This window comes from Rhinolophus sinicus, linkage group LG06 (assembly GCF_036562045.2).
Source record: "Rhinolophus sinicus isolate RSC01 linkage group LG06, ASM3656204v1, whole genome shotgun sequence".
NCBI classification, from domain to species: Eukaryota; Metazoa; Chordata; class Mammalia; order Chiroptera; family Rhinolophidae; genus Rhinolophus; species Rhinolophus sinicus.
Genome location: NC_133756.1, coordinates 85,831,604 through 85,845,627, shown reverse-complemented (window position 1 = coordinate 85,845,627; position 14,024 = coordinate 85,831,604). Strand labels below are relative to the sequence as shown.

General features: G+C 36.7%; 1 protein-coding gene across 4 annotated transcripts in view; it reads right to left on the bottom strand.

The window, feature by feature from the left end:
- USP28 (ubiquitin specific peptidase 28) overlaps positions 1-14,024 on the bottom strand; it is a 60,406-nt gene that overhangs the window by 34,870 nt on the left and 11,512 nt on the right. For 2 of the 4 annotated variants that reach the window (XM_019753331.2, XM_019753335.2), the window contains exons 2-5: positions 7,093-7,170; positions 5,926-6,058; positions 1,170-1,275; positions 69-228 (exon numbers count right to left, since the gene is read on the bottom strand). In XM_019753331.2, the coding sequence (XP_019608890.2) occupies positions 69-228; positions 1,170-1,275; positions 5,926-6,058; positions 7,093-7,170 (477 nt within the window). Of the gene's footprint in view, positions 1-68; positions 229-1,169; positions 1,276-5,925; positions 6,059-7,092; positions 7,171-9,339; positions 9,433-14,024 lie in introns of all 4 variants that reach the window. The other 2 variants (XM_019753333.2, XM_019753336.2) reach the window with 2 other exon arrangements.

The window sequence follows — 14,024 nt, the reverse complement described above, 5'->3', positions numbered from 1 at the left end:
CATATTTCAGTTTAATAAATTCCAAAATTGTCTGCAGAAGACACAGTTGTCTGTTAAAAATATCATACCTGAATAACAGCACTAAACCAACATGTATTGCCAACATTTTTCAGCCCAACTGGCCAACCATCAACTCGCCTCCAGTCGTTGGGGTTGGGATTTTCTCCCCAGACTTCACAGCGTTTTCTCTTTGAGCGCTTAGTTTCTGCAGAGGTTGCCTCATGCATCCTGTATTGTACCAACACCACACATCAAAAAAAGAAAAAGTTAAAAAACAATATACTATATGGAGGACGCTGGGTAACCTTTCATAAGTAATTCAAAACGCCAGAGAAACCATTTACTACGTAATCACTGGCTCTATAGTAACTATAAGATTACAGCGTAAGTGAAAAGTAAGGTTTAAACATAGAGACGTTACTCCTTTCATAACAGAGATTATTACCAATAAGGTCCATGATGGAACTGAGTCGAGATCAAGACTACTTATGGCTAGCATATTAAAAATTTTAGATTTCAACAACAGTGCTCTAGCTCACACCGTGTTGTTGAAGGAGGCAAGAGAGACACCCTGCTAAAGATAAGAGCCTCCAAACTCTAGCACACAAACCATGGCCCTGTGTTTCCCTGAAAGAAATAACTCAGCAGTATGAGGGAATGAATATGTCTGGAAACTGACAGGCTACCACTGGAACTGGGTATTTATGGACAATTCTAGACAATCACCAAATTAGTACCAATTTAAAAAATATATTCCCTGTTCTCTTCTGGGACAGGGTAGTTGAGTCATAATTTAATTTCTAAATAGCAAACATAACCCTCAAAGTTTACAAAAGCTCAAAGTTTAAAAAGGGCATACAAATTTATTGGATACTTGCACTAGGGTGGGTTTTTTTCCCCCATCAATTAGCAATTATGAACTACAAAACCTGCAGGCTTCTACTCAAAAACCACAGGCTGCAATAAGACACTTGTGATAAATCTGGCTTTTTCAAAAGTGACCCAGAGTAAGTAAGGTAATGTGAATTTCCATTTTTTCCTAAAAGAAATTTCATTGAGGTGCAGTTCAAGAAGCTTGGGAGAACTGTTCCTCAGTGGCATTCACAGAGCTATTGCCTTTGACCTACACACTAAGGTGGGGAGCAAAGACTATAAATTAAATCAGTAACCTGTTAAGATCTCGTCCATCAGCTTGAACTTTGGGGGACTCCAGTAGACTCAGAGCAATGGCAGCCTGGAGATCATCTTTGTTATCATGAGTAAGGTCAATTACTTCTGTAAGATGAAATAAAATTTAATTAGTGAACATGCAGGAAACACTGTCTTTCTGTCTATATTGCAGGAAAAAAAGTAAAAGCATTCACAAAACTAGATCCACTCCCTACCTTTCACTACAATGCCTCATCTGTTTACCAACAATTTTATAACTGTATGCCAGCGTAAAATGAATACCTTACAGCTATTGTAACCTTAAGATTAGCTAATATTACAGTAATGAAAAGCTGCTAAAAGGCAATGAATCAAATACTTTCTTTTGCAGTCTTATTCCAGAGTCAAAAATATCTGTAGGTTAAATATTAATAATCTCTTTACTTATCACTGTAAAACATCGGCTAAATACTGCACATTCAAAGAATGGATCTTTTCGATCTCACACAAACTATTCTAGAGAATAGAGGACATACTCCTCAGCTCATTTGATGCGGTCAACATCACATCTGGGGATATCTCAAACCAATCAAAAACAGTAAGAGAAAGGGCAAATGACAAACTCACACATGATCACAGGTGCAAAAAAACCTAAACAATGTTAAGACCAAGTTGAGTTCACTGTAGGAATGAAATATTGAATTAACATTAGAAAATCGACTAGTACAATTCACTATCTTAACAGTTAAAGGAAAAAACGATAATCTCAATAGATACAGAAAAGGTATTTGATAACTTTCAATCTCTATTCAGGAATAAAATTCCAGGCCAATTAGGAAGAGAGAGAATATTTTTAGGCTGAGAAAGAGTATCCATGAAAAGCCCATAGCAAACTTTATACTTAATGCTGAAATGCTAAACACATTTCCTCTAAAAGCAAGACTACGACAAAGACATCTACTATCAGGGCTTTTATTCACTATGGTTCTGAAAATTCTGGTCAATGCAATATAAAAATTTTTTTTTAGGGGGCGGCCGGATGGCTCAGTTGCTTATAGCTCGAGCTCTGAACGACAGGGTTGCCGGTTCGATTCCCACATGGGCCAGTGACTACACCCTCCACAACTAGATTAAAGAACGAGCTGCGGCTGAGCTTCTGGAGGGGCAGCGAGCTTCTAGAGGGGCAGCCGGATGGCTCAGTTGGTTAGAATGTGAGCTCTCAACACCAAAGTTGCCAGTTCAATTCCCACATGGGATGGTGGGCTGTGCCTCTTGCAACTGAAGACTGAAAACGGTGACTGGACTTGGAGCTGAGCTGCGCCCTCCACAACTAGATTGAAGGACAACGACTTGGAACTTATGGGCCCTGGATAAACACACTGTCTCCCAATATTCCCCAATAAAAATTTTTTTAAAAAAAAGTGTATATATATATATATATATACACACACACACACACACACACACACACACACACATATATTAAATATAAGAATTTGAAAATAGCAAAGCTGTCATAATTCAGATAATTATCACCTAGAAGTGATACTCAAAATAATCCATAAAAAAAGTTATAATTAATAAAATGTGTTTGGATAAAAGATTAACGTACAAAAAGTTAAGTGAATTTCTGTATGTAAACAATAAAGAACATTAAATTTAAAAAGAAAAAAATAAAAAAGATATAAAACTGTGGTAATCAAGACTGTGTGCTAGTGGCATGAGGACAAACATACGGAATGGAGAGTCCAGAAATAAGCCCTCATATTTATGGTCAAGTGGTTTTCATCACAGGGACCAAGAAAATTCAACAGGGAAAGAACAGCTTTTCAACAAATGTTGCTGGGACAAACTGGATATTCACATACAAAGAATGACTTTTAACCCCCAAAATGAACAAAAATGAACTTACAGTGGATCAAGCACTCATGATAAGAGCTAAACTACAAAACTCATAGGTGTAAATCTTTGTGACCTTGGATTAAGCAATGGCATCTTAGAGATGACATATCATGTTTCCCCAAAAATAAGACCTAGCCAGACCATCAGCTCTAATGCGCCTTTTGGAGCAAAAATTAATATAATATTATATAATATTATATATAATACTATATTATATGATATAGTATTATATAATATAATGTATAATATAACATAATTATATATAATTATATATAATTATAGAATATATATTATGTTATGTATAATATAATATATATTATAATATTGTATAATATTATATAACATTATATAATCTTATGTAATATTATATAAGACTGGGTCTTATATATTATATGAGACCCAGTATTATATTATATTATATTATACCCGGTCTTATGTAAGACCCAGTCTTATGTAAGACCCGGTCTTATATTATAGTAAAATAAGACTGGGTCTTACATTAATTTTTGCTCAAAAAGACACATGAGAGCTGATTGTTGGCTAGGTCTTATTTTAGGGGAAACATGGTACAAAGCACAAACAACCAAAAAATAGATAATTTGATATAAAAATAAAAAACCTTTGGGCTTCAAAGGACACCATCAAGAAAGTGAAAACACAACTCATAGAATGGGAGAAAATTTTTACAAATCATGTATCTGGTAACGGACCTATATACAGAGTATATGAAGAACTCATGCAACTAAATAATGAAAAGACAAATAACCCAATATTTAAAATGGGCAAAGAGGGGGCGGCTAGTTAGCTCAGTTGGTTAGAGCGTGGTGCTAATAACACCAAGGTTGCTGGTTTAATCCCTACAAGGGCCACTGTGAGCTGTGCCCTCCTTAAAAAAAATAAATTAATAAAAATAAAATAAAATGGGCAAAGAATTTCGATAGACATTTCTCCAAAGAAGATATACAGATGGCCAAAAAGCACATGAAAAGATGCTCGACATCCTTAGCCATGCACAAGTAACATGAATCAAAATAGCTCTCAGCAGCCTTGCTTATCATAGCAAAAAAATCTGAAACAACCCCAAAGTCAATAAATACATAAACTGTGGTACATTCAGACCATGAAATACTATACACCAGTGAAAATAAAAGAACTACAGTTATAACTTTCAACGTGGATGAGTCTCCGGAAAAAAAAAAAAAGTTGGCTGAAAAAAGTCACTATGTGCACCAAAGACATATACAAGAATATTCATACCAGCATTATTGAGAATATCTCAAAATTGCAAACAGCCCAAATATGCATTAACACCATCTGACCCAACTGATGGTTCCCTTCTCCTGGAAGCAGAGTATCACTCTCTTGGTTCTTTTGATCTTCCTCTGAACTCCCTGGACACTCTTCATCTCGCCAGGAGGAGCCACTCTCCACATTGGGAGTATCCACTGCTTAGTCACTGAACCTTTTCTCTTCTCGACACCCACTCCCTTGGAGACTTCATTTAATATCGTAACTTTACATACCATTTACAGGTTTATAATTCCAAGTTTTATCTATCTCCAGCCTCGATCTCTCCCCTGAACTGCACAGGTGGATCTCCACTGCCTTTTTGACACTCCATCTGAATGTCTAGCAGGCATCTCAAATTTAATACTGCCAAAACTGATCTCTTCATCTTCTACCCAAAATTTGCTCCATCTGCAGTTATTTCCATGTCAGTTAAGTGCAACCCCATTCTTTCAGCCGCTTAGGGAAACGAAAAAAACCTGGAGTCACCTTTAACTCCTCTTTCTTTCACAACCCTTATCTCTTCTGTAAGCAAATCCTATATACCATGTTTCCCCGAAAATAAGACCTAGCCAGACCATCAGCTCTAATGCGTCTTTTGAAGCAAAAATTAATATAAGACCCAGTCTTATATAAGACCCAGTATTATATTATATTATACCTGGTCTTATGTTATATTAAAATAAGAATGGGTCTTATATTAATTTTTTGCTCCAAAGGACACAGTAGAGCTGATGGTCCTGCTAGGTCTTATTTTCAGGGAAACACAGTAGGTAGCAAGCGCTTCTCACCCTTCCCCCACTACATCCTGGCCATGCCAACATCAATAGTCTCCTGACTGGTCCTGGCCTCCCTGCTCTGACCCACACTCTCTACCCATTCCCCCACATTTGGTTTCCAACATAGTTATCAGAATAATCCTTAGAAAATGGAAACCAGTTTACATCATTCCTCTCCTCCAAACTCTCTAATGGCTAGCCACCTAATTCAGAGTAAAAGCCAAACACCTATGAAGGCTCCCTATGATCTGCCTCCTGTTCCCTCTGCGGCCTCTTCTCTTACTGCCTTCCTCACTCACCAAACCTCAGTTCTGGCCTCCTTGCTGCTCCTTAAGCAGGCCAGTGTATACTCTCATGTTAAGGCCTCAAATGACTTATTCATCCCTTCTCAAAGGCCTATCCTATTTAAAATCCAATCCTCAGAACTTCTTTTGCATGTCTTTTATTTCATTCTCTACTTTTCTCCACGGCACTTATGTTCTAATATCCTATATAATTTATTCATTTATTTGTTCATCTCTGCACGAAAACATAAGCCACATGAAAGCAGGGATTCTTGTTTCTTTTGTTCACCTCCAGTGCCTAAAAGACTATTTGATACATAGTAGGTGCTCATCAAGTAAATGCTGAATGAATAAATGAATGAATGAATCCATGCAAGTGCTTAGAATTGTACACATAGTAACGGTTCAATAAATAGCTATCATTACCATTATTTCCAAAGGATTGATGGAATTGATAGGAAACACACACACTCATCTCTTATTTTTTGTTAGTTCAGAGCAGGACTAAGACAGGATATACCTACTTGCTAATATTTCTTTATTGGCAGCACTCCCCTCTACCTCAGATGGTTCTGTAGCAACAGTGTCTTGACTGGGCTCCTTAACTCTTTCATCAGTGAGAAGACTGACTGCCAGGGTGATGTCACCATTACTGGCCTAAGGAGAGGAAAAAATAAGAAATTTTAAAAGTAAAGCATTACATTTAAAATAAGTAGTGAGTGAGTTTTTTGGTTATAACTCCTTACTACCCTGGTGACATACCAAGTAAGTCTAGGCATAATTCTAGGATAGAAAGTAGAAAAAAGGAGTATGATGCAGGATAGTAAGTTTATTACGCTGAAAGCATATATCAAACTCCTAGTTACAGGAAGGGAGTTGCTATGCTCTGCTTTACTATAACATGCAAACAAAAATGAAATCTTGCTGGAGATTTGTTCTCATTGCTTTGGATGTTACTATTCCTGATTTCAGCATAGCTAAGGCATGATGTTTCCAAAAGGGAGCTGGCAATTAACACAGAGATTCTAGATGAAGTCAGCCTCTACAATAAAAAATGCCAAGCAGTTACCATATTCTGTAGTGGTGACCATACTTGTGTTTGTTTCTAATTTTTATTAGGAAAACTTTACAACATTTACAATAATAAAGGGAATGTATAATGAAACCCATGTATCCATCATTCAGCTTCAACAATTATCAAGTCAATCTTGTTTTATCTATTCTGCCTACCCTCTTTCCAGATATTTTGAAGTAAATCCTGAGCATCTTATCAGTTCATCAGTCAACATTTCAGAATGTATCTTTTAAAAAATACAACCCACAATGCTATTATTACATATTAAAAGTAACAAGTTTTTAAAATATCAAATAACCATTTTAAACTTCCCTGACTCAAATATTTTTTAGTTTGTTTGTTTGAGTCAGGATCTATATAAAGTCTATACAATGCACCTGGTTGATAAGTTTCTTAAATCTCTTTTACCCTGTAGGGTTCCCTGCACTGCGAATCTCCTTATCCCCAATTTCCTCCCCTTATAATTTACATGTTGAACATGAGTCATTTGACCTGTAGAACCTCTATCGCTCTATGCACTTTCATTTTCATCGGCATGAAAATAACCTGAATTGACACAACCTGATATGGACAACTGTATTAAAGCCTGGTGACTAACAGAAGCCTTGAAACTAACCTTCAGAGCCTCATGAAGGAAGGAAGGGTCCTGAATGCCTGTGATTTCTCTCAGCTGATTTAACAGCATTTGGCAGCTCTATATTTGAGAAACAAACAAACAAAAAAAAAAACACAGATATATGTCAATCAGAAAGTAAACTTGGATACATCTGAAGAGTAAGTATAAGCATCTTGGATAACCAGGCCTGAGACCTGCATTTTTTACCTTAAAGAACTGACAACCTCCAAGCAATAAGGTATTGACTATAGAGGCAGTCGAATCTCCCTAGAATGTGCCACTCTACCATGCAGATTATTTTGATCTGAAAACAATTAAAGCCCAACAAACTTAGGAAAAGTTATCTCCCCCATTCCTGCTCAGAGATTCAGATAGAAAACCCTGCTTCAGGAAGGGAACCTTAACATGTGAATCAAGTGTGTCTCATTGTTTCTGAGTCCCCCAGCAAGACTGTGTTTGCCATTTTCTGGTCTACCTATGAAATGCCTATTTAATTCCCTATTTCCCCTTTGAAATCCCAGACTCTCCTCCTTTCTTTGTCCAAAATGACATACTTCACTTTGCCTGTCTTTGGAATTCTCATCCCTATGTGAATTCCCAGTGAGTACATATTAAAATTTGATTTTCTCCTGTTAATCTGCTGTATGTCGTTTGAATCATTCCACCAGCCAGAAGAACTACAGGGGTACAGGGAAAGTCTCCCCAGCCCCAACACTGTCAGACACATTCTGAAATGCCAAATCTTACTCTTTTAAAAGTTTACTCGTGGAAAATGCTTTTGGCACTTGTGAAAGAAATATGAATAAACAGTAAAACTATAGGTATATAAAACATTTAAATGTAATATTCTAGCCTTCAGGACGTTTAAAGAGCCTCAGGTTTTTCTTGCTGTGAACAAACAGTATGTAAGGAGTCCAGGGAATTTGCATGGATGTGAAGATGTGCTATTTTAAGCTTCACTGCACATGCCATTTGTGTGTCATTTTTCACTGACGATAAGTTTCCAATCACGTAATTAACAAATGATACTACCAACATAATATTTAAAATTTTAGGTTTGATCACTTAAAATGAATTATAGCTAAAGGGAGAACTTTCTGAATTATAAATAAAATTCCAGGGGGAATAAACTATGGAATGTTTTCTCTTTACTGATCTGAATCATGGAAAACTCTACCTTGTACGTTCCAGCTACCACAAGATCAGTTTATAACCCCTTTTTAGCCTTAACATCTTCACTGGAACATTTTATCCTGTTTTGCACTAAGACAAAAGTTAACATAAAACAATTATTTACAAGTAAGCTCAATTTAAACAAGTGGTTGGCCTAACTGAAGACATAATGATCATTTAGATGAATATTGAAAACGAAATACTTCAAATTTAATTCAGTGAGAAGAAATCTACTTTATACCGTTCCTAAGGTTATCCAAGAATTAAGCCCAGTTCAATACTTAATGCTTCACCATTAACTATCTTCCAGTTAGTAATATGTCCCCAAGAGGCAGTCGCCATTCACTGCCAGCTGTAATAGAAACAGTATCCTATGTTCTTCAACAGCTGAGGTCCCAGTGCAACACTTACGTATCATGCAACTAGAAATAACTAACTGAAACATCCCTGCACAGTCTTTCTGTTCTAGTCACAGGCTACAGTCATAGGCCAGAAATGGAACGCAACCCTGCTGAGACCAGCAGTCTTTGAGGCCCTGAGTCTTGTCAAAGGAAGTCACTGTGCCCTGGGAGAGTGACTACCAGACTAGCAGGTGTTCACAGTTAGCCTTGGCAAACGCCAGAAACACAAAGCAGGGATTTTTAGAAAAATAAAATATTAAAAAGTTTTCTGCAAACTCATTCTAATTCCATTTGATTTTGTTGTATAAAAGCACGTAAATCTAATAGCTCTCAATCACACGTAATTTTCTAAAAATTAAAAATCAATACACTCCCAAAAAAGGTGATATAATTGGGAGAGCGAAATGAGAAGCATATGAAACTTAAACTGGAGCCAAGAAGGTAACGATGGGTTAGATAATCACGTCTTTACCTCAAATTACTCTGTATAGCAACTGATACTTACGGTTCACAGAAAACATTCCCAGTAAAAAATAACACACGCTCACTTTTAGCTCGGTGTTCTTCTAAACACTTCACATGTATTAACTAATTTAACCCTCACCACAAACCTGAGATAGACATTATGCCCTTCTGACAGAAAACCGAGGCACAGAGAGGTTAAGTAACTTACACAAGGTTATTGCTAGTAAGGGGCGGAGCTGAGATCTGACCCCCAGCTGCCTGACTCCAGAGTCTGCACTCTAACCTCTATGCCATGCTGTATCTGAGAAGACAAAGAAAACAGGCAAGAATACCTATTTAATGCAAAACAATACAAAGATTTTATTCTTATATTTTGACCTTGACTTTGGCACCTTAGTAGAATCTTTCCTATTTTTTGCCTGCCTTTATATAAACACGTCTTTGATTACTTAATAGTACAATCAGTTCTACACAAGCTATCATCAGGAAAATACTATATTTGAGGTAAATACTATATTGGCTGAATCTAAGTTGCCATCAGTAATAAAAAGCATTATTTTATGCACCACTCAGGAGAAAAACAGTTGCTATTTAATCAATGACACAATGCCTTCATGACAGTCCTACCAGACACATATGAATCCATCACACCAGCTTTTTGTAGCTCTAAAACTTCTTATTTGAGAAATAAGCAATTTCCCCTGCTTCCAGGTGAACTGCCCGCCTGGCATGTGTTAGGCAATTCTTCTGCATGTTTCTCAGTAACAAAACTTATTATATCTATGGCATCTTCCTTTCTTAGGTCCCATAAAGCATTTGATTGTATCTTTGCAAGAAATTGTGAAACATATAAAATCAAATCAATATCCTGTGATTATGTTTCTATGCCTTTCTTCATACAGTTTTTTTTTTTATTTAAATGTTGTCTTTATTTAAATGTTGAATCTTTTTAAATGTGTAAAAACATTTTAAATGACAAGTAAACTAACCGTGTGGTATCCAGTGCATATATCTCAACTGTCATGACAGCAGAAATAGCTATGACCATGCCCATACACGTGCAGATAATAAGTAAATCATATCTACTACTTGGATGACAGTAAATGTAAGGAGCATCTCAATTTCAGAGATTTTAGAATGCCAAACAAATGCAATTAATGAAATACAGTATACAAATATTAATTTACTAATCATTACATTTGGCTGTGGATTAAATCCCCACTCCCATTTCTCCACTTTATAATAGGTAGCAGTGCACATCAATGCATCTAGAATAATACACTCAGGAAAGGAAAATAAACTCTTACTTTTTCCCTTTTTTTAAAAGTTTATTGGGGTGACAATTATTAGTAAAGTTACACAGATTTTGGGTATACAATTCTGTAATACATCTATATATCACATTGTGTGTTCACCACTCAGTCAGTTCTCCTTCCATCACCATATTGGATCCCCTTTACCGTCATCTACCACGCCCTCCCCCATTACTCTCTTGTAACCACTAAAGTATTGTCTGTGTCTATGAGATTTTGTTTCTTCATTTCTTTGTCTTGTTCTTGTGTGTTTTCAGTTTTATATACCACGTATCAGTGAAATCATATAGTTCTCTACTTTTTCTGACTTATTTCGCTTAGCATTATAATCTTAAGATCCATCCATGTTGTCGCAAATGGTACTATTTTACCTTTTCTTATGGCAGAATAGTATTCCATTGTGTATATATACCACATTATCTATTCATCTATTATCAAAGGACACTTTGGTTGTTTCCATGTCTTGGCCACCGTAAATAAAGCTGCAATGAACATTGGAGCACATATGTCTTTATGGAAGTTTTCAGATTTCTTGGGTAAGATACCCAGGAGAGGGATGGCCGGGTCATATGGTAATTCTATTCTTAATTTTTTTGAGGAACCTCCACACTGCCTTCCATAGCGGCTGCACCAATCTGCATTCCCACCAACAGTGTATGAGGGTTCCTTTTTCTCCACAGCCTCTCCAAAACTTGTTACTATTTGGAGCCTGTGCTCCAGCCATTCTAACTGGGGTGAGGTGATATCTCATTGTGGTTTTTATCTACATTTCTCTGGTGATTAGTGATGTTGAGCATTTTCCCGTATGTCTATTGGTCATTTGTATGTCCTCTTTGGAGAAATGTCTATTCAGGTCCTCTGCTCATTTTTTAATTGGATTGTTTGTTTTTTTGTTGTTGAGTTGTATGAGTTCCTTATATATTTTGGATATTGGACTTTTTCTCTTTTTTAAAAGCTATGGGCAGAAATGACAACTTTATAAAATCATTTTGTGCACCTCTAAGAACAATGTTCTACATGCTAATTCAAATCCAAATTCCTCACCTTGCTATTCAAAGCCCATTACCTGATTCTATCCGTAACCTGCTCAACCTTTTCTCCTTCACAATTCCTTACATCACAAACTCATCCTCTCATGCCTTGTGTTACTTCTATTATCTTTAGTAATACCTCCTACATTTGTTTAGCCATGGAATGTCAACATACAGTCAAGGGTTATATTCATCTTGCCTCTTCCTTAAAGTTGCTCCCAAGATCTCTGGTCCTTACTATTCTCTCCCCTTTCTAACCTTCTAAGTTGAGGGAACGAATGAGCTTGTGAATGAATGAAACTGTCTGTCTTTACCTGGTATTTCTCATCATGTGGTTCTCTAATTGTTTTAAATGTGAAATTCTTGCCTCCATAAAGGGAAGAATTATACAACATGCTACCTAATCTGAATTACCCGTAGGACAGTGCTCCTAACAATTCTAATGTTACTGAACACATTCTTTGTGCCAGGAACCTCAGGTGCTTCACACACATGTAATCCTTATAACCCTAAAAGGTAAGGAATCATTATCTTCATTAGGAATTAGAAGCTAAGGTTTACAAAACCTATTTTGTCATCAAATATTTTAAATTAAAAGATAAATCCAAGACAACTATTAAGAGTATGAACAACAAGTTTCACAAGGATTTAGCTACACTGTTGACACATGAACAACTGCTATGACATGGCAGTCTTATATTCAGCTAAACCTAACTTCTCAAATGGTGCCTACAACCCAAATCCTAATAAGCACTATACATTACATGTTAATTTTACAGTAACAGACAAACTAAGCTCATTAGGGTCCTACTGTACTGCTAACTCAGAGTTTCTCCTGGAACTTCCCAGGAAGCTGATTTCAATATTAACTTTGTTTAACTATGCTATGTATATACAGTACACACCCAACATGAGACAAGACAAAGCCTGTGCTCCAGTCATAATCAAATGAAGCAACTGACAAGAGCCAACAGGTTTGCACTTCCTTAGCTGAATTCATTGTTTTCATAAAACAGTACTCTCTTTTCTTGCCCAGAGGCAGTGAAGAAAAGAGGCACACCTAAATCTCTAGAAAGAAGGAACTCAAGCTTTCTGACCTCAGCTACTTGGTTTTGGTGCAATCCAGCCTGCTTCTTAGTACTGAGGTTTGCTTACAGCAAAGACAATAACTCAGCTCATAAGAAGCAGTAAGCAGGATCATACAGACAATAAAACATTAAGCTATCAAGTTTTTGTAATAAACAATAACTGGCCTACTCCTGCTGCAACTTATTAATACTCTTTGATCAGATACAGCAAACTTGTGAGATTACTAATTAAGAGTTTTATCTTTAGAACACCCAGTTTAGAACTGGGACCAGGAGCTTAAGTAAATAACTGATAAAAGTTTCTTTATGTACTCCAAAGAACTACCATGGTGTGCCCAATAAAATTCCCTCCAAAATTAAAGATCTGGTTTTCCAATTGTAAAATAAAACTTATGTACCCAAGAAAAGCAACATAATAACTTCAGGAGTCAAAGAAAATATATAGCAGCAACTCCGGAAATCCAGTTTGGACAACGGGATTTTAACGAATTCTGACTGCCACTAAGCTTTCCAATTTCCAGAAAACAAGGAACAGTCCATACAGCCCTGGTGCTTTTTCAGTCTTTCTTCCAGAAACAACTCTATGTTGGTCCCATTTACTCACAAAACAGAAACCTAACATGCTGACAAGAAAAAAATTCTGAGATGATCTAAATTAAAATTACAGCAGACCAGACAGAGTAAAAGAGACAGAACACTTAGCCTGTTCATACCTGTGCACCAGCTCTGACAAAAGGCTGCTCACATTCCTGTATATCTGTTGGAATTTAGGATTAATTTCCAGGTGTCTATTTCCTCAATTATCCAAAAGGGAGAACAGGCAGGCGCCACAGAACCCAGGAGTTTCCCATCTCATGTGTACATGAACTTCCTGCCTGCTGCCCATGGCCAGTCGACAGGAGGGGACACTTCTTTGCAGGCCCTGCTGCACTTACCCCACAATTAGCAGATTCACCTTCTCCCATCCCCTCTGACTACAGCTAACGTAAGTATTTTCAGAACAGCTTATGTCTTTCTCCCCTCCTCCACCACTTGGTGAATAAAAAACGCTTGTAAAACTTTGGAACAACAGACATGTCTTTCTTATCTAGCTACGCAGTTGTGGTTCAGACGCCATGCCCCAACACCTGTCTTCTTTTTCTTCTTCTGTTTTTTTGTTTGTTTGCTTGTTTGCTAGCAATAGCCTAATAAACCCTTTGGTTTAGAAACACTTTCAGCTGCGGAAGTTAAAATTTTTTTAACAGTGCCATGAGCATATGACTCTCTAAAAATGAAAAACAGCAGTTTTTTCATGAATACAACTAAATCCCCTGACATAGGCTACTTGATAACTTATTTTTATGATACAAAAATTAGGTATGTGATGAAAATTACTGTTTCAGTTGATCAAGTGGTTTAACGTTTTTTAAAAACTTTAGAAGTTTTTAAAATTCAGCCACTCTTATATGGTATAGAGGGCTT